General features: G+C 39.3%; 1 protein-coding gene across 14 annotated transcripts in view; it reads right to left on the bottom strand.

Annotated features, from left to right (window-relative positions):
- Window positions 1–27,888, bottom strand: part of MLLT10 (MLLT10 histone lysine methyltransferase DOT1L cofactor) — a 227,516-nt gene that overhangs the window by 85,135 nt on the left and 114,493 nt on the right. For all 14 annotated transcript variants that reach the window (XM_045587996.1, XM_036459672.2, XM_036459663.2 and 11 more), the window contains one exon: window positions 10,404–10,499. In XM_045587996.1, the coding sequence (XP_045443952.1) occupies window positions 10,404–10,499 (96 nt within the window). The remainder of the gene's footprint in view (window positions 1–10,403; window positions 10,500–27,888) is intronic.

Raw genomic sequence — 27,888 nt, 5'->3', positions numbered from 1 at the left:
TTTAATGCACATGTGTCAAACACAAGGCCCGCAGGCCAAATCCGTCCAGCCAGGCCTTGCAATGTGGCCCGCACCGCGCTGTCATCACTGCACTCCGCTGCATTTCCATCACAATGACAGTTTATGACTGTTCAGTAAACCATTCGGCCCGCGATTTAGGCTGGATTTTAGATTTTGGCTCCTTCTCTGATTGAGTTCGACACCTCTAATTTAATGCATATATTAGCACTTCTGGATTCTGATTCAGCATATAAGAAACTTAGAATTCTTCATTCAATCTTAACAGTAAAAGGCTGAACAAACTCAAATCAATAGCTCTTTCATTTATGGAAGCAGTGAGATCGGAGGGCAAACCACTGCCTAAAGATTGGAAAGAAAGGCAGATAGACACAGAAAATCCCAATATACACCAGGAGAAATCTCCATGAAACCAGTATCAGAGTAGAAAAATCTCAAGAATAATCAACAAATTGCTGAAGGTTCAGTGTGGGCATGTCTGAGAGATAAAAATTCCAGGACTGATTCATAGGGGAGTCCTCAAACTTTTTTTAAATTTTATCTCTAGGAGCTCTACCAAGTCTTCACAGTAAATATCAGAGCATAACCTGATGGGGTTATATAAGAGCTAAAGTTCCTAGGTAAGGGATATACCCAACTCCCTACCCCTCCACCTCCCAACAGCAGCATATGGTCCGACCTAAGTGGAGGATGTGAAAATCACTTGTGAAGTTCATAATCCAAGAGCACAGGCTAATCAAAAGCCTACAGAATGCCCCCTCTAACTCCCCATGCCTTATCATCACATTACTAAAGTTCTATTTACCATAGTTCCTTTTATGTAGGAAATCTTATCATCCTTTCTACAAAAATTTAAGAGGCATACTAAAAGGATCAGAACCAGAGACAGGTTCTCTGGCAGGACAGTTGGGGTTAGAACAGGAACTTTTAAAACTATCATTTAACAGGCTAAGGATTTTGAGGTAAAAAGCAGGCAGCATACAAGACAGATGGGTAAGCTCTATCCCATTTGGCTCAATGGGTACAGCATCAACCTGTGGATTGAAAGGTCACTGGTTCGATTGTGGTCAAGGGCACAAGCCCAAATTAAGAGCCTGATCCCCAGTAGGGGGTGTACAAGAGGCAGCCAACTAGTGATTCTCTCTCATCACTGATGTTTTAACCTCTCTCCCTCCTCTCTCTGAAATCAATCCCATTTAATAAAAGAGTAATATGCAAATTGACCATACCTCCACTATACCCACAAGCCACGTACACAAGCCAATCAGGAGTGAATACGCAAATAAACCCAACAAAGATGTCTACAGCCACAAAGAGAGCAGGAGGGAGGCTTGGGTTTCCCCGGCAATGGAGGAAGCCAAGCTTTTCTCCTGCCCTTGTTGGCCTAGGCCTCCACTCACTGCTACAGAGTTTCAATGATAGAAGACAAATCCCAACAAAAATGGCAGCAGCCATGGAGTTGGAGAGAGCAGAAGGCTAGGGTTTCCCCCAGGTAATGGAGGAAGCCAAGCTTCTGCAGCCCTGGCTGGACTAGACCTCCACTCCAGGTTACAAAGGTTCAATTATAGAAGATAAATAAATCCCAACAGAAATGGCTGTCACCATGGAGTGAGCTGAAGGCATGGCTCAGAACCAGGCTACATTGATGTGAGAGACATACTTCCACTAGTTGCCTCTGCTCTCACCCTGATGTGGGGCCGGGGATGGGGGAAAGAGGAAGGCCGGTGGGAGGCAGAGAGTAAACCTGAAACTCAGGGGCATGCCCTGACTGGGAATCGAACCTGAGACCCCTCAGTACGCTGGCTGATACTCCAACCACTGAGCAACACTGGACAGATCACATCCCACAAAACTTTATGTCAGTTTAATTGCCGTTAGTTTGTAAAGTTTTTCTTGAACTTTCTTCTTTGACCCATACATAATGTAAAGAATGTTCCTTAATCTCCATGTGAGCCTGAGAACAGTGTATATCATGCTGTTTTTGGATAAATTAGTTTGCAGATATCAGTTATATCCAGTTGATTTGTGGTGCTATTCAGTTCAAATATATCCTTACTGACTTCTTTTCTCCCGCTCTCCCTCCTTTTTTTTGTCCTTACTTATTTCTACCTGTAGGATCTGTCCATTTGATAGAGGTGTATTAACACATTGCAGACCAGTAGTTCTATTGCTAGCTTTACCCAGTGGCCAGATAAGTTTCTATTAAATGAGTACAAAAAAAGTTTTATATAAATGTTAAAGGCACACCTTAAAATTAAATACCCATTGCACTTTGAAGTTATTAATTATATGTTCTTATAAGCTAATTATCTTTTTAAAGTATGATACTTTGTACAATAAAACACTGTATAATATGAAAACACAAGAATTCTTATGATCCGTCCGCAATGTGTTAATATCTTCAACTATAAGACTGGATTTATTTTTCTATATACTGGTACTTCTATTAGTTTTTGTCTCATGCATTTTGATGCTCTGTTACTAGGCACATGCACATTAAGAACTGTTTTATCTTCTAACACTATTGACAACCTTTATAATTATACTAGAGGCCTGGAGCACAAATTCATACATACAGAGTCCCTCGGCCTAGCCAGCAATTGAAGCCTATTGGGGGGGTGGGGAGGGGAACAGGAGAGAGCTGGCAGCGGGATGGACCCCGGGAGGTTGGCTGGCTGGACCCCAGATCAGGGCCTATTGGGAGGACCAACTGGCTGGGAAGAGGGACTGCGGGAGGTTGGCCAGCCAAGGTGGAAAGAGGCCGCAGGAGGTTGGCCAGAAAAGGAATGGCTGTGGGAGCACACTGACAACCAGGGGGAGGGGGTGGGGACCACTCCTGCATTCAGTGTCTGCCCCTGGTAGTCAGTGCACATCATAGCAACGACCAGTCATTTGGTCGTTATCGCACTTTTAAATATATAGATAATGCTACTCTTTATTGCTGACAAACGTTCCTTGCTCTGAAATCTGCTGTGCCCAAAATTAATGTAACTGCTTTAATTTTGTCCTGATTAGTGCTAGCATGGTATATTTTTCTCCATACACTGATTATTAATTAACTAGAGGCCTGTAACACAAATTCATGCACCAGAGGGGTCTCTCAGCCTGGACTGCAGGATTGGCCTGAAACCAGCTCTCCGACATTCCCCTAGGAGTCCTGGATTGTGAAAGGGCACTAGCCAGGCTGAGGTACTCCACCAGTGCACGATGGGGCTGGAGAGGGTTGGCTGAATGTCCTGCCCCTGATTGGAGTGGAGGGGGTGGGGCAGCTGATCAGGGGTGGAGCCTGCTGAGGAGCTCTGGATGGTTGGCCGGCCAGTCCCACCGCCCATTGGGGGGTGATCAGGCATGCAATCAACGAGCCCCACCCCCCTGATTGAACTCTTGATAGAACTCCAGGTCAAGGGGACAATTTGCATATTAGCCTTTTATTATATAGGATTACACTTTGATTGGTTGAATGGACTATTGACTACTTAGCATATTGGGCTTTTATGACATAGGATATTGTTTTATATTTAAAGTGGGTTTCTTGAGATAAGTAACAAGCTATAGAGTTTTGTTTTTTGATCCACTCTTTCTTTCAGCTGGTATTTTTAGACCATTGATGTGTAAGGTGATTGTTGTTATATTTAGGTTAATATCTTCTAGTTTAAATTTAGTAAACTGATATACCTAGGTATTGTTGTTGTTGTTTGGCATTTATCTTTGTTGATATTCTCAGAGCTTCCTTGATCTGTGTGGTTTGGTTTCTGACATTAATTTGGGGAAAATTCCTAGTCATATTGCTCCAAATATTGCTTGTCTGCCTTCCTACCTTCCTTCTTCGTTTCCTTTTAATATTCCTATTATAACTTTGTTACACCTTTCTCTCTCTGAAATCAATAAAACATATTTAACCCTTTGCACTCCGCTGTCCCCTCTAAGGGGACATCGGAATTCTAGCATATCACTCGGATGTCCCCTCTCAGGGGACATTGCAGTTTATTAGTGATTATGGGGAATTGAGTTAATTCAATGCATGTGTCCGCCGCAAAGTAGCGTCGAGTAGCTGGTAGCCAATGTCCAGAATGGTTCGGAGTGCAAAGGGTTAAAGATGGCTGCTGGCTGGAATTGGATTACCTGTTCTGGGTGGGAAGGGCTTGTCCTCCCCTTTCTCCATTAAAATTAAGGTGTTAGCTTTAAAACCTCTTTTTGGCAACAGACCTTAAAATTTCAGAACTTTAAATTTTTCAGGTAGTAAATCAATTATTTAGCATTTTCTAAAATTAATAATACCTCCACATGCCCAAGGATACACTTCACACAAAAGACACTTCCAAATAGATCAACCAACCTCATCTCGACGCCACATAAGGCACTCACAGATCAACACCCCAGCGCTACAATAACTCATCACATTCAGATCTAAGCCTTCATCACTTGATTCAGCAGACCCTCAAGTTCCCCCAAAAGTTTCCAGCCATGTCTGAGAAGCAGCCCTGGGACAAGGGCTGGCGAGGAGCGAGCTGTTCCGGGCCTGGCTGCTCTGGGCCTGGCCTCTGTTGCTCTGGTCCGCTCCACAACCAGCTGCTCCCGGTCTGGCCGCAGCTGCTTGGGGCCCGATTGCTGCCGCTCCGGGCCTGGATGCTGCTGCTCCGGGCCTGGCCACTCCTGGCATGGCTGCTCCGGGCCCAGCTGCTCCCGATCCGGCTGCTCTGGGCCCGGTTACTCCAGGCCCGGCTGCTCTGGGCCTGGCTTCTACAGGCCAGCCTGCTGCTGCTCCGGGCCTGGCTGCTCCCGACTTGGCTGCTCTGGACCCGGCTGCTCCGGGCCTGGCCACTCCCGGCATGGCTGCTCCGAGCCTGGCTGCTGCTGCTCCGGGCCTGGCTGCTCCCGACCCAGCTGCTCTGGACCCGGCTGCTCCATGCCCGGCCACTTCGGGCCTGGCTGCTCCTGGCCTGGCTGCTGCTGCTCTGGGCCGCACCTTCACACTTCTTACCAGTTTATGTAGTCTCTACTTTCCTTTCTTGGTTATCAGGGTTCTCTCCAGCTAGCCTTCAGTTGATTTTTCAGATTGGTTTTTCTGTATTTTAACCCTTTGCACTCCGAACCATTCTGGACATTGGCTACCAGCTACTCGACGCTACTTTGCGGCGGACACGTGCTTGAATTAACTCAATTCCCCGTAATCACTAATGAACTGCAATGTCCTCCCTGAGAGGGGACATCCGAGTGATATGCTAGAATTCCGATGTCCCCTGAGAGTGAAAAGGGTTAAACAATGTGTTCATTTACATTTGAATGGCTACGCCTTTTGATAGCCTAAGGGCAAGTTTACATGTAAACAAGTTTGCTTCTCAGTTCCCAGGGCAGAAAAAACAAGGTTTAAAATTGTTAGATTTTAAAATTTATTCTTAAAAATATAAAAGTTTATTAATTTTAAAAAAAAAACGCACAAGGAAATTAAAAAACCTGATGAACAAAATTAACTGTTGATTATAATAGAATCAGAGATACGGGAGGGGAGTGGACCGACAATTCTCGGGAAAAGGGGAGTGGTGGATTCGGGAAGAGACTGAACATAAACTGTGCACCTATGGATGAGAACAATGGGGTGTGGGGAAAGGGCAGAGGGTGGGGTGGGAACCTGGTGGAGGGGGGAAGAAATGAGGAACCTTTGTAATAATATGAACAATAAAGATTGATTAAATAAATAAATAAATAAAATAAAAAGAAGTATGAAGGTGCAAAATGGCTGGCAGGGCTTCCACCCACCAGCTGAAGTTCCAGAGGAATATTTTAGTTGTGGGGGTGTCCCCACTGAGAACTCAGGGGTCTAAACGCTAAGATGAGCTCCCCAGCTCCCAAAGCACCAGACCTGAGAAAGGTGACCACACAACATGAGGCTTTGAAAAACAGCAGGGTTGCTGTCTGCCAAGGGGACACAGATGGAAATGGAGGCACTCTTGCAAAGGGTCAATGCACAAAATTTCGTGTGTAGTCACTCAACTTGGGATACAGCAGAGGCCAGAGAGGAATGGAGCTGTGTGAAAAGAAGCCAGGATTGGACGCTCTGGGATTAGAGCTCAGAGAGCAGCCACCCTGATTTTCTGTGCTAAGTTATATTTTCAAACTGTGGAGGAAATATTTCTATTAAAAAATTTTCATTATCCAGGCAGTTTTTGCCTGGAGAGAAGGCAGCTGCCCCACCCTGTTGGAAAACCTCAGACCCCACCTTGTGATCGATAGCCTGAGGCTAATCCAGACTGAGTGTGAATGGGACTGCAGTCTCTGGAGGATTTAAGTCTTTGCCTGATCTAATTCCAGGCCTGGGCCTAGGAAAAGCAGATCTTCCTGCACATCTTGGTCCTTTCTAAAGGCACACAGCCCCAGGAGAGGAAGCCACAAGCTGTGGATTACTGATAGGTCCAATCAGGGAACTCAGGGTGAGTCACAAACAACATCTGACACTGTCCTGAACTAGGTATTGGGAGGCATAGCAGATTTACCTAATACACAGACACAAACCCAAAAAGGCAAGCCAAAAAAAAGTCCCAAATGAAAGAACAAGAGAATTCTACAGAAGCGCTAAGTAACACAGAGATAAGAAATTGGTCAGACACAGAATTCAGAATGATGGCAAAGATGTTCAGCAGAATGAGAAAAGATATAATAACTATGATGAATGATGTGGCATTAATAAAGAACACAGTGGAAGGAACATGCAGCAGATTAATCACTCAATCAGAGAACCAAAAAGAAAAAGATAATTAAAAAACAGGAGGACAGCCCTAACCAATTGGGCTCAGTGGATGGAGCATTAGCCTTCGGACTAAAGGGTCCCAGGTCCAGTTCCGGTCAAGGGCACATGCCTGAATTGTAGGCTTGATCCCCAGGAGGGGACGTGCAAGAGGCAGCCAGTCAATGATTCTCTCTCATCAATGATGGTTCTATCTCTCTCTCACTCTCCCTTTATAAAATAAAATAAATAAATAAATAAATAAATAAATAAATAAATAAATTTAAAAATATAAGGAGGACAGCTTTAAGGGAGCTGTGGGACAACATGAAACATAAGAATATTCACATGATAAGAATGTCAAAAGGAGAAGAAAATGAGCAAGGGATAGGTAATGTATTTGAAGAATAAGGACACAACAGTCTCCTAAACTGGTAAAGGAAAAAGTAACACAGTTCAGGAGGTATAGAGAGTCCCAAACAAGCACCCAAACAGGCCCATGCCCAGACACATCAAAATTAAAATGCCAAAAATTAATGACCAAAAAAAAGGAAGAATCTTAAAGAGAGCAAGAGAAAAGCAATTTGTTACTTACAAAACAGTTCCCATAAGGCTGTCAACTGATTTCTCATCATAAATTCTACAGGCCAGAAGCAAATCATATGAAGTATTCCAGGTAAAGAAAAGCAAGTATCTGAAACCAAGATTACTATATCCACAAGGCTATCATTCAAAATAGATGGTGAAATAAAGAACTTCCCGGACAACAACAACAATAAAGACTGAATAAGTTTCGCCACTAAAACAGCACCCTAAAAAATGCTAAAGGGAATGTGAAATGAAAAAAAGAAATAAAGAGAGTAGGAATACAGAATTAAAGTGGCAATAAGTAAGTTCCTATCAATAATAAAAAATTTAAATGGATTTAAAAAATATAAAAAATAAAAAAATAAAATTTTTTTTTTAATTTTTAAATGAATTAAAGTCCCAATCAAAAGACATAGAGGGTAGCTGAATGGATACAAAAACATGATCCAAATATATGCTATCTATAAGAAACCCACCTCAGAACAAAAGACTCACACAGGATGACAGTGGAAAGGATGAAAAATATTTTTCCATGCAAATGGAAACAAACAAAAAAAGCTGAGGTGACTTCAAAATGGAAGACCATAGCAAGAGACAACCAAGATCACTACATAATACTAAAGGGATCAAGCCAACAAGACAATATAACTCAGGTAAACAAATATGCACCCAAAATAGGAGCACCTAAATATATTTTTTTTGAACTTCTGGAGGACTTTAAGGGAGAGATCTACAGCAATACAGTCATAGCAAGGGACTTTTACACCCCACTGACTTCACTGGATATAACTTCCAGACAAAAATTTAACAAAGAAACAGATATTCTATATAATACACTGGAACTGATAGATTTAATTGACATTTATAGAACATTTCACCCTGAAGCTGCAGAATAGTGTACATGGGGCATTCTCAAAGATAGAACCCACGTTAGAACACAAAACAAGTCTCTAAAAGTTAAAGATTGAAATCATATCAAGCACCTTCTCAGATCACAATGGAATGAAACTAGAAATCAACTACAGTAAAAAAAACACTCAAAAATATTCAAATACATAGAAGCTAATTTGCATGTTATTGAATAAAAAACAGGTTGTCAGTAATATCAAGAAAATAAAAAACTTGCTGGAAATAAATGAAAATGAATACAACACAAAATCCATGGGACACAGGGGAAGCAATCCTAAAAGGGAATTTCATACCACTATAGGCCAAACTCAAAAAAACAATAAAAATTCATAATAAACTATTTAACCCAACAACTTAAACAATTAGAAAGAGGCCTAGCCCCATGGCTCGGTGGTGGGAACATTGACCTAATGAACCAGGAGGCCACAGTTCCATTACTGATAGGGGCATATGTCTGGGTTTCAGGCTTCATCCCTGGTTGGGGGCGTACAGGAGGCAGCTAATCAATGATTCTCTCTCATCATTGATGTTTCTGTCTCTCTCCTCCTCCCTTCCTCTCTGAAAATAGTAAAAAAAAAAAAAACTTTTTTTTTTTTTAAGAATTAGAGAGCTATAATAAAAACTCAGGGTAAGTAGAAGGAAGGAAAGAATAAAAATTAGAGCAGAAATAAATTTCATAGTGGCTAAAAACACAAAACAAAAAAAATCAATTAAAGCAAGAGCTTGTTTCTTGAAAAGATAAAAGAAATTGATGAACCATTAGCCAAGCTAATCAAGAAACAAAGAGAGAGGACCCAATGAAATAATATCAGAAAAAAAAGCAGTGAAGTAACAATTGACACCACAGAAATACAAAGGTTTGTAAGAAAATACTATGAACAACTATATACCAACAAGCTGAACAATATGGACAAATTCCTAAAACACATGTGCACGCACACGCACACACGCACACGCACACACACACACACACACTCTTCGAAAACTGAATCAGAAGAATCAGAAAATCTAATTAGGCCACTCACAACTGATATAAAATAAGAAGTAATAAAAAATAAATAAATAAATAAATAAAACTACCAGCAAACAGAAGCCCTGGTTCTGATAGCTTCCCAAGAACCTTCAAGGAACACTTATCCTACTGAAACTATTCCAAAATATACAAAAGGAATAATTGCAATCTCTTTTTATGAGGACAGCATAATCCTAATTCCAAAATCAGATAAAGACATTACAAAGAAAGTGAATTACAGGTCAATATCCCTGATGAAGATAGATGCTAAAATCTCAACAAAAATATTAGCAAATCAGATCCACCAATATATTAAAAAGATCATACACCATTATCAGGTGGGACTCACTCCAGGGATGAAGACTTGTACAATATTTGAAAATCAATAAACAAAATACATCATATAAAAATTTTAAATACAAAAATAATCACATCAGAGAGAGAAACCAAGATAGCGGCATAGGTAAACGCCTAACTGCAGCCTCACACAACAATTTCAAAAAAATACAACTAAAATACAAAATGGACATTATCCAGAACTACAGGAAAGTTGACTGATTGGAAATCCTACAAGGAAAGAGAAAACAGAAGCAAAATCAGAGGAGCTGTAAAAGTGTAAGCTCCGTGCAGGGAAAGGATGGAGCCGGAGAGGAAGGGAGGCTGAGTGTCTGGCTGGGCTAGCGTTCCCTAGTGGGAAGGAGATAAAAGCTCTGGACTGTGTTGAACCCCAGTTCCGACAGCACTGAACCCTAGTTCTGGGCGAGACCCTGGGGATCCAGGCTCATACGGGGGATGTCTGTAGGCTCCACCCTGAAACTCCATCTCAGCTTTGAAACTCAGGGGAGTGGCGAAAGGCAGTCCCAGAGGCACACACATTGCGCTGAGGACGGACTGTTGACTCTGCTGCTAGACTGCCCAAGCGGGAAGGAGACAAAAGGTCTGGACTGTGCTGAGCCTCAGCTCCGACTGCACTGAACCCCAGTTCTAGGCCAGACCTTGGGGACCCATGCTCATACGGAGAGAGTCTGGGCTATCAAGCGGAAAATCAGGGGAGCGGCGAAAGGCAGTCCCAGAGAAGCTCACATAAATAAAAAATAAAAAATAAAAAATAAAAAATAAAAATAAATAAAATAAAAAAATATTTAAAAAACTTACTTTTTCTGTAGTAACAGTCAAAGAAGGAACCAATGCAGGTGATGGTTCTGGTTGCTTCTTATGTTTTTGTTTGTGTTTGTCCTTTTCCTTATATTTCTAAAAAAGAATAGAAGTAAAATCCAATTTAAATAACATACACAGATGAGATTTTTAAAAATAATTGTTTAGTAATGTTAACAAATAATTGTCAAAAACTATAAAATAACTTCCAATGATATTATTTCATATATTAATAAGATCATAGTATAGTTACATAATAGCATTACTATATATAAAGATCCTATATTATAAAAGGCTAATATGCAAATCGACCGAACGGCAGAACAAGTTGTCACTATGACATGCACTGACCACCAGGGAGCAGATGCTCAATGCAGGAGCTGCCCCTTCAACGCCAGAAGCTGGGCTCAGGGCTGGTGAGTGCAGCAGCAGGAGTTTCTCCCAACTCCATGGCAGTGCTAAGGATGTTTGATTGCCGATTTAGGCCCACTCCCCCTGGGGAACGGTCCTAAGCCAGCAGTTGGACATCCCCCGAGGTCTCCCAGACTGTGAGAGGGTGCCGGCTGGGCTGAGGGGGGGATCCCCTCCCCTCCAGTGCATAAATTTTATGCACCGGAAGTTTAGTATAATAATACTAGTATAAGTTATTTAAAGTGACTTCAGCTTCCTTTTCCTTGAACAAGATAAAATATAAGCAACTGAAGTCTACAATTATTTGCTACGTTTATATCTGGCAAACTATTTCATTTTTTTCCTAATTAAAAACAAAATACTTTTAATGTATCACCTATAGATAGAACTTTAAAATTTACATAGCACTTTGACATGCATTTTTGCATTAGAATAGTTTCATGTTCTCCATCCACATGTGTTAAATTCTATGGCCCACAAACTAGAATAAGGACAAGAAATTTTTCTAGGCTTATTCAGAAAAAGGATGATTTAATTATCGCTAACAAAAATAATTCAAAGTTATGGTTTGCTGCTTTCCCTTTAAGTCTTAACATACTCTCCTGATAGACCAAATGGAGAATGAGGCCTACATTCTGAGGTATCCCAGCCTACAGCCAGCACCATCTAGGCCCAGACATGTGTAATAGATTATCTTGAACCACCTAACAAGCTGAATGTAGTCTCATGAATAAATCTAGCTGTTACCACATGGGGAAAACATTAATTGTTCCTGCTAAGCAACTAAAAATTGTTGGGTGTTTTATCAACCAACAGTATATAAGCAAAACAAGACTAGAATTCACAAATGTGTCATGGGATTTAAAGAAAGTACTAATTAAAAGTAACACACATTAGGTTTTGTTGGGCTATTTTTATATTCACCAAATAGTAAATAAATTATACAATATAATTTATAAATATGAATTCAAATGTTCCTAGTCTATTAAGTTCTATATCAATATTTTTTCCCCATAAAGATAATAAAGGAACCTTTTCTACCTTTATTCATGTTCTACTTCCCATATTGGTTTTATTCTGAAAGGATACAAGAGCTGGGATAATTTAATAATGAATCACCCTAAATAACAAGGTAAACAAACTCTAAATACTTGAAAAGCACATGAGAATAAAAGGCAAAGAAAGCACGCACATATAAATGTCTGAGAATGTAATTACATGTAAGTCATCATGGAATACTTCAAAACTCTGGTCTGTATGATACATCAAGAAATGTACTCTGAGCCCAGCCAGTGTGGCTCAATAGTTGAACCAGGAGGTCATGGTTCAATTCCTAGTCAGGGCATATGCCCGTGTTGTGGGCTTGATTCCCAGTGTGGTGCATGCAGGAGACAGCCAGTCAATGATTCTCTCTCATCAATGATGTTTCTATCTATCTCTCCCTCTCCCTTCCTCTCTGAAATCAATAAAAAATATTTTTTTAAAACAAAAGGAAATTTCAGGAAAATACTCAATTAAATATAAATATATATTTACTATACGACATGAAAGGATTCCAGGGAAAGACTGAATCAGCAGGGAAAGACAGAAATTATTTAATAAAGGTACTAGAAAAACTGGTTAGTAATTTGGAGAAAATTAACTTATACAAAATAAAATCCAGAATGATTATTTTAAAGAGTCAAATAAAATTTAAAATAATCTAAAAGATAGAAAATATCTTAATAGTCTAACTTTTTAAAAAGAAAGACTTTTCTATGTTTTCTAGAGTTAAAAATCAGAAAAAGAAAAGGAGGGTGTGGGGATTGAGAATAAGTCACCCCAAGATGTGCCTCTGGTATGTGGACTATATTGAGCTAAAGGCAACTTTAACATCTGGCTCAAGAGAAACTTCTGCCCCTCCCTTAACTACCTAAAACAACTTTAATTAAAAGTCTTGTCCCTAACAGAAGATTATTAGAGATAAACTCTTTTGACTTATCTAAAGGGCAAGGTAAACTTCTATTTCTTAACATCTATTCTTCTTATCCTGCAATGATCCTTTGAAGACTCCAAAGCACCTTACCTATCTCTGGTTCAAAATGTCTTATATACTCATTCCCTTTTCTATTCATGTGGGATGTATACCCTCACATGTATAAGTGGTTCCCATACATACCTATGTATTAAACTTGATTATTTTCTCTTGCTAATGTCTCATACCTTTTTAATTCTTAGACTAGCTGAAAGAATCCTGTGGGCAAAATGTAAGTTTCTTCCTTTCCCACATAGGTTTATTCAAGAAATTCATTAAATTACAGTACAGTAAATGTCTAGAGAGCCTCCCAAGAATGAACAAGATGACAAAAAGTTGCATGGCAAAGAAACTACACACCCAAAATAAACAATATAAAAAGCAGAGCATGAATAAGATAATCATCTCAATCTAGGAGTAAATATAACTCAGTATAAAGTTATTTCTCAAAACTGGCCAGGTGAAATGAAACTTAATTATTCAAACTTAAGTTCAAATAAAGCTCAAAAAGGAGATGATAAACAAAGAACAGTTAAAATAACAAAAACCAAAAAATATGTTGGGACATGCAGAATCAAAGTAATTTAAAAGCAAGAAAACAGCAAGAAAAAGAATATATATTGCTGAAAAAAAACAGCAGACATTAAAACAGTTAAGAGTGGAACTACAAAAAAAAACAAAGGTAGCCCTGGCCAGTGGCTAAGTGAGTGGGAACATCATCCTATACACCAAAAAGGATGTCAGTTCAATTCCTAGGCAGGACACACAACTAGGTTGTGGGGTTGATCCCCGGTCAGGGCATGTATGGAAGGCAACTAATCAATGTTTCTCTTTCACATCAATGTTTCTCTCTCTTTCTCTCTTTTTTCCTCTTTTTCTAAAATCAATAAAAACGTATCTACCGCAGGTGAGGATTTTTTAAAAAGGAGCAAGAAAACAAAACAAAGATAATCAAACATAAGGATAATTTGTTCCCCTACAATACCAAATTTAATAAACGGGGAACTGAAGATGTATTCAAACTTTTGTAAAAGGCCACAAAACAAAAATTGAAAAGATATGCATTCTGAAAAATTATTATGTTTAACAGTGGAATTATTGGCATTAAACTTAATAGAATGCAAAAGGTAAAAAGTATGTGTAAGGGAGGAAAAGGAGGGATTGAGTTTAGTCCTCTCCATAGCAATATTTCAGACCCAGTTTAAATCCAAAGGAGGAAAAAATTTAACTCAATGATATTATATACAGCAAGACATAATCTGAAAATTAAAGCAAGAAGGAATCACTTTCCATTATGAAAAAGCTCATACAATACAGCTCCTAATATCTTATTCTTGAAAAAAATTACTTGACAATAAAACTGAGCCAATTTAAGAGATGATATAAAGAACTTAATGGAGAAGATGTGGTAAAAAGGACTGGTAGTCACAGTGACCATCTAACAAATTTAAACTAAGTACAGAACAAATGCCCAATTAATTCTAAGGATTATATTTATACAATACAATGTCAAAAATCTGAAAAACATAAAGCAGATGTCTTTAAAAACGAACAAATTGGAAAGCAGGAAACCAAAGGAGCATGGGGATACTATTAGTCTTTCATAGCAGGAAATCAATATTGATTTTGAAGTATGTAGTTAAAACAAAACATAAATTTGCCACCAAACAGTAATTACACACAAATCCCTTCTTGTAGACAAAGTCCCTGTGTTTCTTTAGCTAATTACCCTCTGATATCCTCATAAAAGTAGCCCCGTACTCCAGCTCAGAGGTGAGCATGAGTGTATCTAAGTTGAATTAGTTATTGTTAAATTAACCAATATCAGAAAACCCTAGCCTCTGAACTTCTTAAAAATATATATTTTATTATAGGTTGTTGTTTGTTGTTGTTTTTTACAGAGAGGAAGGGAGTGGGATAGAGAGTTAGAAACACTGGTGAGAGAGAAACATCTATCAGCTGCCTCCTGCACACCCCCTACTGGGGATGTGCCCACAACCAAGGTGCATGCCCTTGACCAGAATCAAACCTGGGACCCTTCAGTCCGCAGGCCGCCGCTCTCAGTGTTAGGGCCTCTCAATGTCTTTTGTTGTTTGTTTGTTTTTTGTAACCTCTACTATCCAATTTAAAGATAAAATATATATATATATATATATATATATATATATATATTTTTTTTTTTTTTTTTTTTTTTTTTTTTTAAAGAAAGGATCTCTTTTGGTAAGAAAATTTTATTTGAAGCTAAACAATGCTATTTTACTTCACATTATTTTTCTTCTATATAGCCAAGTAAATCTGGTCTTGATATTTTAAATTTTTTATAGCATTACATGATTTTAACAAAATTTTTATCTATTGAGCCATCTTTTTTATCTCTGTACAGAAAAAAAAAACATTTCAAATGTTTATTATTTAGTAGTAATGGCTATTTCTACATGGTAGATTCTGGAATGAGTTTTTTAAAAATTAACTTATATTTTAAAAAATGTTCTCCATTTTTAAATTTTTTTTATAATTACCTGTAGCTTAAGAGCAGACTAAAATGAAGTAGAAACAGTCAGCTAGCTGTAAATCAAATCCATTTCTTTTTCTTTCTTAAAATAATATATATTGGAGATATATATATATATATGATTGATTTCAGAGAGAAAAGGAGAGGAAGAAAAAGACAGAAACATTAATGATAAGAATCATTGATCAGTTGCCTCCTGCACACCCCCTATTAGGGATGAAGCCTGAAACCCGGGTATATGCCTTGACCAGGAATTGAACTGTAACCTGGGTCATGTGTTGATGCTCAACCACTGAGCTACACCGGCTGGGCCTGTTTCTTTTTCTTACTCAAAATATAACTAGATATTCCCCAGATTCACAATAAAGATGTGGCCATTTAATTAGATTCTGGCCAAAAGCAATCTGAAAGAAAAGTAACATGTCACCTCTATGCTTGGTTCTTTTTCTTATTTTTTATTTACTTTTTATTAAGGTATTATATGTGTACATATCTTTCCATTGCCCCGCCCCCCCTCACGCCCATACATGTGCATTGGTTTTGCTTATATGCATGCATACAAGTCCTTCAGTTGATCTATTATCTCTCCCATCTCTCTCTATCCTACCCGCTGTAATTTGACAGTCTGTTTGTTGCTTTACTGTCTCTGTATCTATCTTTTTGTTCATCAGTGTATAATGTTCTTTATTATCCATAAATTTGAGTGAGGTCATGTGGTGTTTCTCTTTCCTTGACTGGCTTATTTCACTCAGCATGTTCTCCAGTTCCATCCAGGTTGCTGCAAATGATAAGAATTCCTTCTTTTTAATGGCAGCATAGTATTCCATTGTGTAGATGTACCATAGTTTTTTGATCCAATCATCTGCTGATGGGCACCTAGGCTGTTTCCAAATCGTAGCTATTGTAAATTGTGCTGCTATGAACATAGGGGTGCATATATCCTTTCTGATTGGTGTTTCTGGTTTCTCAGAATATATTCCTAGAAGTGGGATTACTAGGTCGAATGGGAGTTCCATTTTCAGTTTTTTGAGGAAACTCCACACTGTTCTCCACAGTGGTTGCACCAGTCTGCATTCCCATCATCAGTGCACGAGGATAGGCTTGGTTCTTAAGAGCCTCAACTATTTGGTGTCCATGCTCCTTTCTTTTCCAGAGATTAATACAAATAGTCATGGCAACCACAGAAGGAACACTGAAAAGAAGGCTGAGCCACAAGATGAAAAGAACTTGAGCTCCTGATTCATGACTTGGAAAAAAAGCTGTCTGACAATCGAGCACACCTGTTCTGCAAAGGCTATAACGAGACAAAGAAGGACCTAGCAATTCTACTTCTAGGAATTTATCCCAATAAACCCAAAACAAAAACTTGAAAATATATATACATGCATATGCACGCTGCAGTCAAAATATAGAAGCAACCTAAGTGTCCACCAATAGATGAATAAATAAGTGGTGCATATACACAATGAAATACAACTCAGCCATAAAAAAAGAATTAAATCTTGACATCTGCAACAACTTGGACCTAGAAGGCATTGTGCTCAATCAAATAGTTAGAGAAAGACAAAAAGACAAATGACGTATGAATTCACTTATACGTGGAATCTAAAAAAATAAATGAACAAGCAGAACAGAAACAGACTCATAGATACAAAGAACATTTTGACTGTTGCCAGATGGGAGGAAGAGATGGGGAGATGGAAAAGGTGATGGGATTAAGAGGTAACAAATTGAAACTAACAAAATAGAAACAGACTCATAGACACGAGGGGTTGAAGGAGTACAAATTGGTAGTTACAGAAGAGTCTTTACATGGAGATGTAAAGTACAGCATAGGGAATACGGTCAACACTGTAATAACTATGTATGGTGTCAGATCGATACTAGATTTATTGGGGTGATCACTTGTAACTGTCTCATCACTGGGTTGTATACCTAAAACTAATATAATATTTATGTCAACTGTAATTGGGGGGAAAATGTTTTTTAAAGAAAAGCTATCCTATGTTGTTTATTGCTTTATGGCAGGCAAGTGACTTAGCAGGACAAAGCAAAACAATAAAATGACAATTATTAGTGAACTGCAGAAATAGGGGGGGGAAAAATAACATTTTTTTCCTGATAACATGGAAATGATCAAAATCAGTACCCAAAACAATCACAAAAAAAGACATTAATAAAAAAATAAACATTGTATCAAGCCAAACATAATTTGAGAATTGTTATGTATTAGGAGACAATTCTGTATGACTCTACTATTTCTGCACGTCTTTTGAGTAAGGCAATGACTTGCTCATTTTTCTGGACTGTCAGAGCATCTGTGCTAAGAGCAAAGAGTAGCCACATTTACTACCCATTAAAAAGGTTCGAATGCATTAAGCTCAGGGTTCCTCTACTGCAATACAACAGACTCTCTGAGCAGATATCATCTGGTCCTTTCTGCATTACCCTATGGAAACTGGGTCCAAGGGGAACACAGAGTTCTCCTGTCTGCTAACTAGCCATATACCTATGGTAAAATCAAAGACCTCTTTAATAGCTCTTAACTTGGTGATGAGAATGTGATACTGTTAGTGGCAGAGTTTTCTGCAAAAGTAAAGATGAGGGTCTCACAGGCCAATTAATGGGATTTGAGGGGCATCTATGGGAATGGATAACAAACATAGGAGCCTATTTTATGGTCAATCAGGCAGTAAGTGGTCCTCTATCTTATTGCCTGACAATGAGGAGGAATTGAGGAGGTGGTAGCAGGCTAAGTACAGCAGGTCTTTGAATAATGTGGTTTAGTTCAACAAATTTCATTATAGCATTGATGGAGATGCCATAAGAACTTCACTCTTTTCTGTATCAAATTTGCCTATAGTACAACTGGTTTCATTACACATCGTTTCACTTAAAGTCACAAAACCTACTATAAACATTAAGTAAGGATTTGTCCAAATGATGTTCTGTGGTTGCTAAACCTCCTCCAGATAGGACTTCCCCACCAATACGGCAGTTCCACACACTGAAATAATAACTAGTACTAGGATTCATCCTTAGTGAACAACCCTTTTCAAAAAGGTTACAGAGACATTCATCTATACTGAACTTGAAAGAGGGAGATACTGGCAAGCAATCACTGTGAACATAAATCAGGCAAATCGTGTAAGAAATCTGGTTCGCGTGGGAGATGAGGAGGTGGGGCACAGCATGTGAAGGAAGAATGGCAATAGCTGGGCTGTATTACAGCTTATCACCTTCTGTAATCTATCCTGCCAACTTTAAACTTGTAATTACAGTAAAAAACAATTTTTTACAGTGGGTCCTGGTTGTTATAGGCTGCTTTAGTCCTATTAGGGAGATTTCTAACAAGGACAGATTCTCTCTCATAGGGATTATAGTTGAGATCTTGGCTGGGATTTAGGCTCCTAGTGCCCAGACCAGTTTACAATATTAACAGAGCATTTACAGTGTGATAAAGGTGACCCTCTGCCAAATAAAAAATCTAGGTTAAATCTTACAATTGGCACTGCCACCCTGAAAATTTCTGCCAGCCCTTACAGAACAAGGCACCTTATAAAACTAGGTGAAAACTTGAGAAATTATATTAGTAATGGTACCCCAGATTAAGGAGAGCTATCTAAAACAGGTCCCTGCTATATGAGCCAAGATTCAATCAACCAGAATGTACAAACTGGCTGATAAGTCAAAGGATTCCCAGGGCTGAAATAATTGGTTTCACCCTTGAGTATTTTGAGTGCTAAAAACAAGGAAAATTTATTTGGTTTACCCACAAGCAGCCGTCACACCCTTCCAAATTCAAAGTAAATATAAGACATATTTAATGGTGTGGAGCCACTCTGTACCCCCAAAATCTCTTATCAATCTCCTCACCTTTTAAGGCAACCTCAGTTGCTTTAAGAAGATAAGTGAAGGGACATGGGGACAAAAGAGGAATCAATCAATGGCCATATGTACCCACCCAAGTATGCTGGGGAATTTGGAGAAAGACACAGATTTTTAAAGTTCTGTCACACAAATACCTAGATTATCATGCTAATTGGACCCACGGAAGAAAAAGGCATCAGGATGCAGAGCAGAGATTAAAAGTGGGATAGGAAGCTAACATGACTTTGTAGGCCAGACCTTTCAGTAACTAGCTGTACTTTTGTTACTATTTATACATATCAGGTAGAGCAAGAATTCATATATCAGGAGTCATCAAACTATAGCACCCAAGCTAGCAATGATTTTTGCTTCTTTTAGAGAGTTGTTTTAAAAACGAAAGACTAGCCCTTACTGGTTTGGCTCAGTGGATAAAGCACTGGCCTGCAAATTGAAGGGTCCCAGGTTCGATTCTGGTCAAGGGCATGCACCTTGGTTGCGGGCATATTCCCTGTGGGGGGTGTGCAGGAGGCAGCTGATCGATGTTTCTCTCTCCCTTCCTCTCTATAAAAAAATCAATAAAATATATTGGAAGCAAAAGGAAGAATACATGACAGAGATTGTATTATATCTATAAAGACAGAAATAATTATCTGATTCTTTTACAGATAGAGTTGCAAACCCTTGTGTTGTATACTTATCATTACCTATCCTATAAGTGCCAAAGGGTATTCTTCCAATCAGAAGATGCTAATGAAACATAGAAATTGCTCCCTAAATCACTTTCCTTTCCTTGGAGGTCCAACAGAAACAGAACAGAATTTCAGGAGGACAAAGGAAAACCACAAGCTTAATTAAGAGCTTACTAGTAAAGTACTAGGGATAGTAAGAAATGTAATATCTCAACACAAAAGCCCTGCTAGGCCAGTGGCAAAAGGTTAATGGAAGCTGGAGGCATATCATGAATTATTATTAACTGAGTTTAGTCATTGCTGTTATGGCCACTGCTATTATATATAAGACTAAATCCATTACATAAAGTGATGGTACTTATTTGGTTGTCTTGGACCCTGCTAATAACTTCTTTGCCATTCCACTCATACTCAGGGATCAAGATCAGTTCATATGCATGTTGCAAGGCCGCCAATAGAAGTTTGTAGTGTTTCCCCAGGAAAACCTAAATTTCCTTGCCATTTGTCACCAACAGGCATATCAAGATTTAGTGCAAGTGTCTCTATCTGATTTCCAAAGCTTTCACTATTGGTTGGTAAATCAATAGCATGAGTCTCAAGGGCTCTTACACTGATGTTATCACACCTCTCCCAGCAGGGCTGCTGAAAAATCCCAATAACATTCAGAGACTTGCTTAGCAAGCAAAGTGTCTGAGAACTATGTGAGTAGATTTACAATGTCCAATCCCTCTCTTCAGACTCCCAACATAGGAAAAAGAAAAAAAAAAGCTGAGCATCTTGTTGAACCTTTTAGGCAATCAGAGGCTGTATGTTTCACTTTAATGTTTTACTTGGACTTTTTATCAGCTAATTAATAATAACTGATTATTAATGTTCATTGTACCTTCTCTCTGCCTGACTGATAAGTATATCCATTGTCAATATTTAATACTACAGCTTTTTTTTCCTTCAGGGATAAAAGTCCATCAGATATTATGTACCTTTTCATGACTGCAAAGTCCTTTTACTTCCATTAATATCTCATGCTCCAGTTTCTTATTCCACCTATAGGTGTATGTAACAACTTGTGTTCAATGCAACTAAAAGAAAAATTTCTCCCAAATCAGTTCTTAATTAATCAAAAGTTGTTCATGCCGAGACCGGTTTGGCTCAATGGATAGAGCGTCAGCTTGGGGACTGAAGAGTCCGGGGTTCGATTCCGGTCAAGGGCATGTACCTTGGTTGCGGGCATATCCCCAGTAGGGGGTGTGCAAGAGGCAGCTGATCGATGACTCTCTCTCATCGATGTTTCTAACTCTCTATCTCTTTCCTTTCCTCTCTGTACAAAATCAATAAAATATATATATTTTTTTAAAAGTTGTTAATAATACTACCTTAAAACTCTGGGTTTGTAAAAGGAAAAAAGTAAACACTTCACAGGGTTTCACTATGTTCAAGATACCATAATAGTGTGTCTAAAGGATCAGATGGATTTAATTAACATTTACACAACATTTCACCCCAAAGTTACAGAAAATACATTCTTTTAAAGTGCACATGGGTCATTCACAAAAATAGATCACATGTTAGGATACAACACAAGTCTCTACAAGTTCAAGAAGATTGAAATCATATCAAGCATCTTCTCAGATCATAGTGGAATGAAATTAGAAATCAACTACAGTAAAAACACCCAAAAATATTCAAACACAGGCAGGCTAAATAGCATGTTATTAAATAATGAATGGGTTACCAACGAGATCAAGAAAAAAAATAAAAAATTTCCTAGAAACAAATGAAAATGAACACACAACAACCCAAAATCTCTGGGACACAGCAAAATCAGTTCTGAGAGGGAATTCATAGCACTACAGGCATACTACAAAAAAACAACAACAAAATAGCAATAAACTATTTAACTCTAATATTTAAAGAACTAAAAAGAGAAGAACAAGAAAAGCCCAAAGTAGAAGGGGGAAAATGATAAAGATTAGAACAGAAATAAATGAAGTAGAGAATAAAAAAACAATACAAAAAATTAATGAAACCAAGAGCTGGTTCTTTAAAAGGACAAACAAAACTGATGAACCGTTAGCCAGACTCTTCAAGAAATAGAGAAGACTAAAATAAATGAAAATCAAAAACGAAAGTGGAAAAGTAACCACTGATACCACAGAAATATAAAGGATTGTAAGAAAATACTATGAACAACTATATGCCAACAAGCTGGACAATGTGGATGAAATGGATAAATTCCTAGAAAACTACAATCTCCCAAAACTGAATGAGGAAGAATAAGAACACTTGAATAGGCCAATAAAAACTGATGAAATAGAAGCAGTAATCAAAATACTCCAAGAAAACAAAAGCCCAGGTCCAGATGGCTTCATGGGGGAGTTTTACCAAACAGTCAAAAAAGAATCAACACCTATACTCCTAAAACTATTCCAAAAAAATCCAAGAGAAAAGAACACTTTCAAGCTCTTTTTATGAGGCCAGTATTATCTTAATTCCAAAATCAGATAAAGACACTACAAAGAAAGAATTATAAGCCCTGATGAAAACAGGTGCTAAAATCCTCAACAAAATATTAGCAAATTGGACCCAGTAATATGTTTAAAAAGATCAGCCTTAGCTGGTTTGGCTCAGTGGATGGAGTGTCGGACTGCGGAATGAAAAGTCCTAGATTCAATTCCCTCTCCCTTCCTTTTCCCTCCCTTTCCTTCCTCTGTACAATCAATAAGAAAATATTTTTTAAAAATCATACACCATGACCAAGTGGCATTTATTCCAAGGATGCAAGGCTGGTACTATATTCACAAATCAATAAATGTGATACAGCACATAAGACAAAAATCACATGATCCTAGCACTTGACAAAATCCAACACCCATTTTTTTTGTTTTGTTTTGCAATACTTTCATTTAAAGGCTTGGTCAAGAAACACAGCCTTGCATGAGGAGGCAGAAAGGAGAAGGGGCACGCAAAGCTTGCTTGTCTGCTCCACCAGCGCCCGGTTGGTAGGACGGGCTTTGTACATTCGTTTAAATGATATATTTGAAGCTGAAAGTGCTGTCACAGAACAGGCGTTTGCCTTTGCATCTCCCACACAAGCCTTGCCAATGGAGCCGTTTAGGGTCAATGTGGCGAAGTTTTATTGAGCAGGAGCATCTAGTCTGTTTACAACTCTGACAGGTGATGGCCTCCACCCGGTAAGGGTTGTAAGACTTCTGACAAGTCCAGCAGAACTGCTTGAAGTACACCTTGTTGGTGCCCTGCACACACCACACGTAGGCGCTCTCCCATCGGATGTTGCAGACTTTGCAGTGATAATAGCCGTATTTCTGCTCCAGGAACTGGAAGCGCAGATGCTCCTGGCCCGGCTCCGGGCTCCGCTGCGGCGACCTCTCGCCCTCGCCATCCCGGGCCACCCTCCGGCGGCGGCGGCTCGGAGCTCCCGGGCGCCCTCCGCAGGGCCGCCTCGCCTCCCCGGGCCTCGCGCAGCAGCGGCTCTCGCCGACGGCTCCCGCCAACACCCATTTTTGATAAAAACTTTCCCCAAAGTGAAAATAGAGGGAGCAAATCTCAACATGATTAAAGCCATATACAACAAACCCACAGCAACATCATACTCAATGAACATAAACTAAAACCATTTCCCCTAAGATCAGGAATAAGACATGGATGTCCATTTTCAAAATTCTTATTTAACATAAAGTCCTAGCCACATCAATCAGACAGAAAGAAAAAATAAAAGGCATACAAATTGGAAAGGACAAAGTAAAACTCATTCACAGATGACATGATTATTGTATATAGAAAACCCTAACAACTCCACCAAAGAAACTACTAGATTTAATAAATAAATTTGGCAATGTAGCAGGATATAAAATCAACACCCAGCCCAGCCAGCAGGTTCAGTGACTGAGCATCAACCTATGATGCAGAAGGTCACAGTTTAATTCCTGGTCAAGGTACATGCCCAGGATGCAGGCTCGATCCCAGTGTGGGGCATGCAGGAGACAGCCAATCAATGTCTGTCTGTCTGTCTCTCTCTCTCTCTCTCTTGTTATCTCTCTTTCTGTCTCTTCTCGCCCTCTCCCTTCCTCTCTGAAATCAATAAAAATGCATTTTAAAAAACAAAAGCAATACCCAATAATGGCTTTTTTTATACACCAAAAATGAGTTCTCAAAAAGAGAAACTAGATTGGAGGAAAAAAAACTAGATTGGCAGAATAGACAGATGTGTTCCAAGCCTTGTCCTGAAATAGATAGGAGCAGCTGAGGGTTGAACGGGGAGAGTGTTTGTTAGCAAGCTAAGGGACAGCTAAACCCTAGAAGAAGGTGGGGGACTGCTAGATGGGGTTCCCTGACCAGGCAGCCCCCACTGTGGCTGTATCCTCTCCCGGAGCTACGGGCTCAGACAGAAAACTACGCCATCTTGCAAGGGAAAGTGGATCTTATCAGATGCCTGAAAATCCAAAACTGTGGTGACCACCAAACAGCTGTGAGCCCCAGAACACCTGTCCCCAATCAGCGCATACTCTCGGGTTTAAGGGAGCTCTTCACTACACCACAGAAAGGTCAGATTTCACCGGGGATAACATGAGGTATCTGGCGGCAGGAGAGAGAAACACGCACGTGTTCTGCGGGACCTGGAGGACTAGGGAAGTCTGTGCCTACAAAAGTCCTGGCTGTTGGGGCTGCTATGATTCTTGAATGTGGAAGGGGGTCCACAAAGCAGCTAAGAGAAGGGATCTCTAAAAAGCAACCGATTTCGATCTGAGGAGGGAGAGCATAAGAATTTGAAAGGTGTGCAGGCTGCTTAAACTTGCGCGCAGACCCATCGTTCGCACTCCTGGGCTTTTTCCTCTTCATTCCCTTGCTTTTGATTACTAAGCAAGGATCACCCAGTTTGGCATACCCTGGGAGACTACAGGGGGGGAGTTGTTTTTCTGGAAACTGGGGATCGGAGCCAGGAGAGACCATCGGAGAGCCAGCTCTGAGGCAGCCCACCTCCACAAACCGATATTAAGTGCCACAAAGAAAGAAGGCTAGAGCAGCCAAAGAGACTGGGAAGTCAATCCAGAAAACACTGCCACCTAGGGGATAAAACACAAGCTGAGTTTTTTATTATTTTTTTATTTAATCAAAAATAAAGGAATATAAGAAATTAAGAAACCACCTACTTAAAAATCAGGACTGGCTTACTACACTGAGAAGCAGCGGAATGCAGGGAACTGCAATACTGTCTGGACTGAAAAACAGGCGTGCCAAACAGAATAGAGGAAGCGAATTACCTTCACTACCCCAGTTTTGTTTTTTTTTTAATTTTTTTTATTTTAACTTTTTGCATCTTTTACTTAAGTAATGAATTTTGTTCTTTTTTACTCACTTGATTTTACCCTCTTAATTAATACATTTTTATTGTCAATCAGACTTATTACTGCTGTTATACCTTTTTTTCTTTTTTTTTTTCTCTTTAAACTTTCATTTTATTTTACTTTGGGATTAGTGTTCTACATTCTATTTTCATCTTTCCTTTAGCATCATTATACCCTATCTCAACACGACCTTTATGCCATCACTCTCTTCCCAACTTTGCCCCTTTTGGTGTCCTATTTATCTTAACCCTTTCATGCGTTAGATTTTCCCTATTCTTTATGTTTACCCCCTGCTAAAATTTCACCCTACTTATACATCTAATTTCCAATCCCTTGTTCCAATTCATACACACCTCTCTCTTCGCTGTCTTAACTATTGGTATTAAAAAAAAAAATTGTTTTTCTCTCTGTCCCTTTACTGTTGCTTGCTTGAATGTTGATTATATAGAATTTTTATGCTTTTTTGCGAGATTGTTTTGCTTATTCTTTTTATTTATTTGGTATTTTTTATGTGCTTTGTTTTTTTATTCTGTTTTCCCTTGCCTCACTTGATATTAGTTGATGTTGTAGTTTGTAGTAACCTCCAGGTACTTGTGGCATTTGCTGGGATTAGTGGTTGTTCTTTTGGAATTTTATCCCCATATATATAGTTTGTTCCCCTTTTCTCTCAGTCTCGTTCTTGTCTCTCTTACTTTTGCATGCTCCCCTCCCCCCCCCGATTCCCAATTTCATTTTGACACTCCTTTTTTCCCCCTTTTATTTCCTTCTTTTTATTCTTCTTTCTCTCCTATCCCCTAATTTGCCTTTCTCTGGTGGTCACCTTTATTGGAGGTTATTAATATCATGAATACATTTCTGTTCAGTGCCTTGTATGTTGTACCTGGTTATGTTCTATTTTGTGCCTTTAAATCAACACAGGAGAGAGAACTACATAACCAGACATCCTGAGAAGCGAGACTATGGAGAGACAAAAAAACAGCCTGCATATGAAAGAAAAGTGGGCATCAACAGAAAAGGAAGTAAACAAATTAGAGGCAAGCAACCTATCAGAGCAAGAATTCAGAGAAATGGTCATAACGTGGCTAAAAAGAATGGAAGACAAATTCAACAATATGAGTAAGAACCAAGAGGAAATGAAGAAGAACAAAGAAGAAATTAAAAATGAAATCGCTAGTGAAAAGAAATCAATAGAAAGCATCAGAAGTACACTAGAAGAAGCAGAGGACCAAATCAGTGAGCTAGAAAACAAAATGGGGGGGGGGGGGGAGGCGCCACACCCAAGTACAAGAGCTTCTAGGGGGAAAAAAAATAAAAAGCAGGAGGAGAGTCTAAGGGAACTTTGAGACAATATGAAACAAAACAATATTTGCATATTAGGGGTTCTAGAAAGAAAGGTAACTGAGCAAAGAATAAAAAACCTGTTTAAAGAAATAATGACAGAAAATTTCCTGAGATGGAGAAGAAAAAACCCACACAAATCCAAGAAGCTCACAGAGTCCCAAGCAAAATGAACCCTAAAAGACTGACACTAAGACACATTATAGTTAAATTGGCAAACACCAATGACAAAGAAAGAATCTTAAAAGCCGCCAGAAGGAGACAGAAAGTAACATACAAAGGAACCCCCATCAGACCATCAGACTAGCAACTGATTTCTCAACAGAAACTCATCAGGGCAGAAGGGAATGGAATGAAAAATAAAAAGTCATGTGAAGGAAGGTTCTGCATCCAAGAATGCCATTCCTATCAAGGCTATCAATCAAAATTGAAGGTGAAATCAGACAAAAAAAAGACTAAAGGAATTTATCACCACCAAACCAGCAATGCAAGAAATGCTAAAGGGTCTGCTGTTTAAAAAAAAAAAAGGGAAGGAAGGAAGGAAGGAAGGAAGGAAGGAAGGAAGGAAGGAAGGAGGAGGAAGGAAGGAAGGGAGGGGAGGGAGGGAGGGAGGAGGGGGAGGGAGGGAGGGAGGGAGGGAGGGAGGGAGGGAAGGAGGAAAGGAGGGAAGGAAGGAAGGAAGGAGGGAAGGAAGGAAGGAAGGAGGGGAGGAAAGGAGGGAAGGAAAGGAGGGAAGGAGGGAAGGAAAGGAGGGAAGGAATGGAAGGGAGGAAAGGAAGGGAGGAAAGGAAGGAAGGAAAGGAGGGAAGGAAAGGAGGGAAGGAAAGGAATGGAGGAAAGGAAGGGAGGAAAGGAAGGAAGGAAAGGAGGGAAGGAAAGGAGGGGAAGGAAATGCTAAAGGGTCTGCTGTTAAAAAAAAAGGAAGGAAGGAAGGAAGGAAGGAAGGAAGGAAGGAAGGAAGGAAGGAAGGAAGGGAGGAAGGAAAGGAGGGAAGGAAAGGAGGGAAGGAAAAGAGGGATCACAATACCAAATTATCAAGTTATACTACAAAGCCACCATAATCAAACAGCATGGTACTAACACAAGAACAAGCATATAGATCAATGAAACAGAACAGAGACCCCACAAATCGACCCATGCCATTACGGTCAATTAATATTTTACAAAGGAGGCAAGAGCATATAATCAAGACAGTCTCTCCAATAAATGATATTGGAAAGATTGGACAGCTACATGAAAAAAAAATGAAACTAGACCACCAACTTACACCATATACAGAATAAGCTCA

This window comes from Pipistrellus kuhlii, unplaced genomic scaffold (assembly GCF_014108245.1).
Source record: "Pipistrellus kuhlii isolate mPipKuh1 unplaced genomic scaffold, mPipKuh1.p scaffold_m20_p_1, whole genome shotgun sequence".
In the NCBI taxonomy this organism is placed as follows: domain Eukaryota; kingdom Metazoa; phylum Chordata; class Mammalia; order Chiroptera; family Vespertilionidae; genus Pipistrellus; species Pipistrellus kuhlii.
The sequence above is the reverse complement of the archived record's forward strand: the minus strand, read 5'-3'. Positions and strand labels throughout refer to the sequence as shown.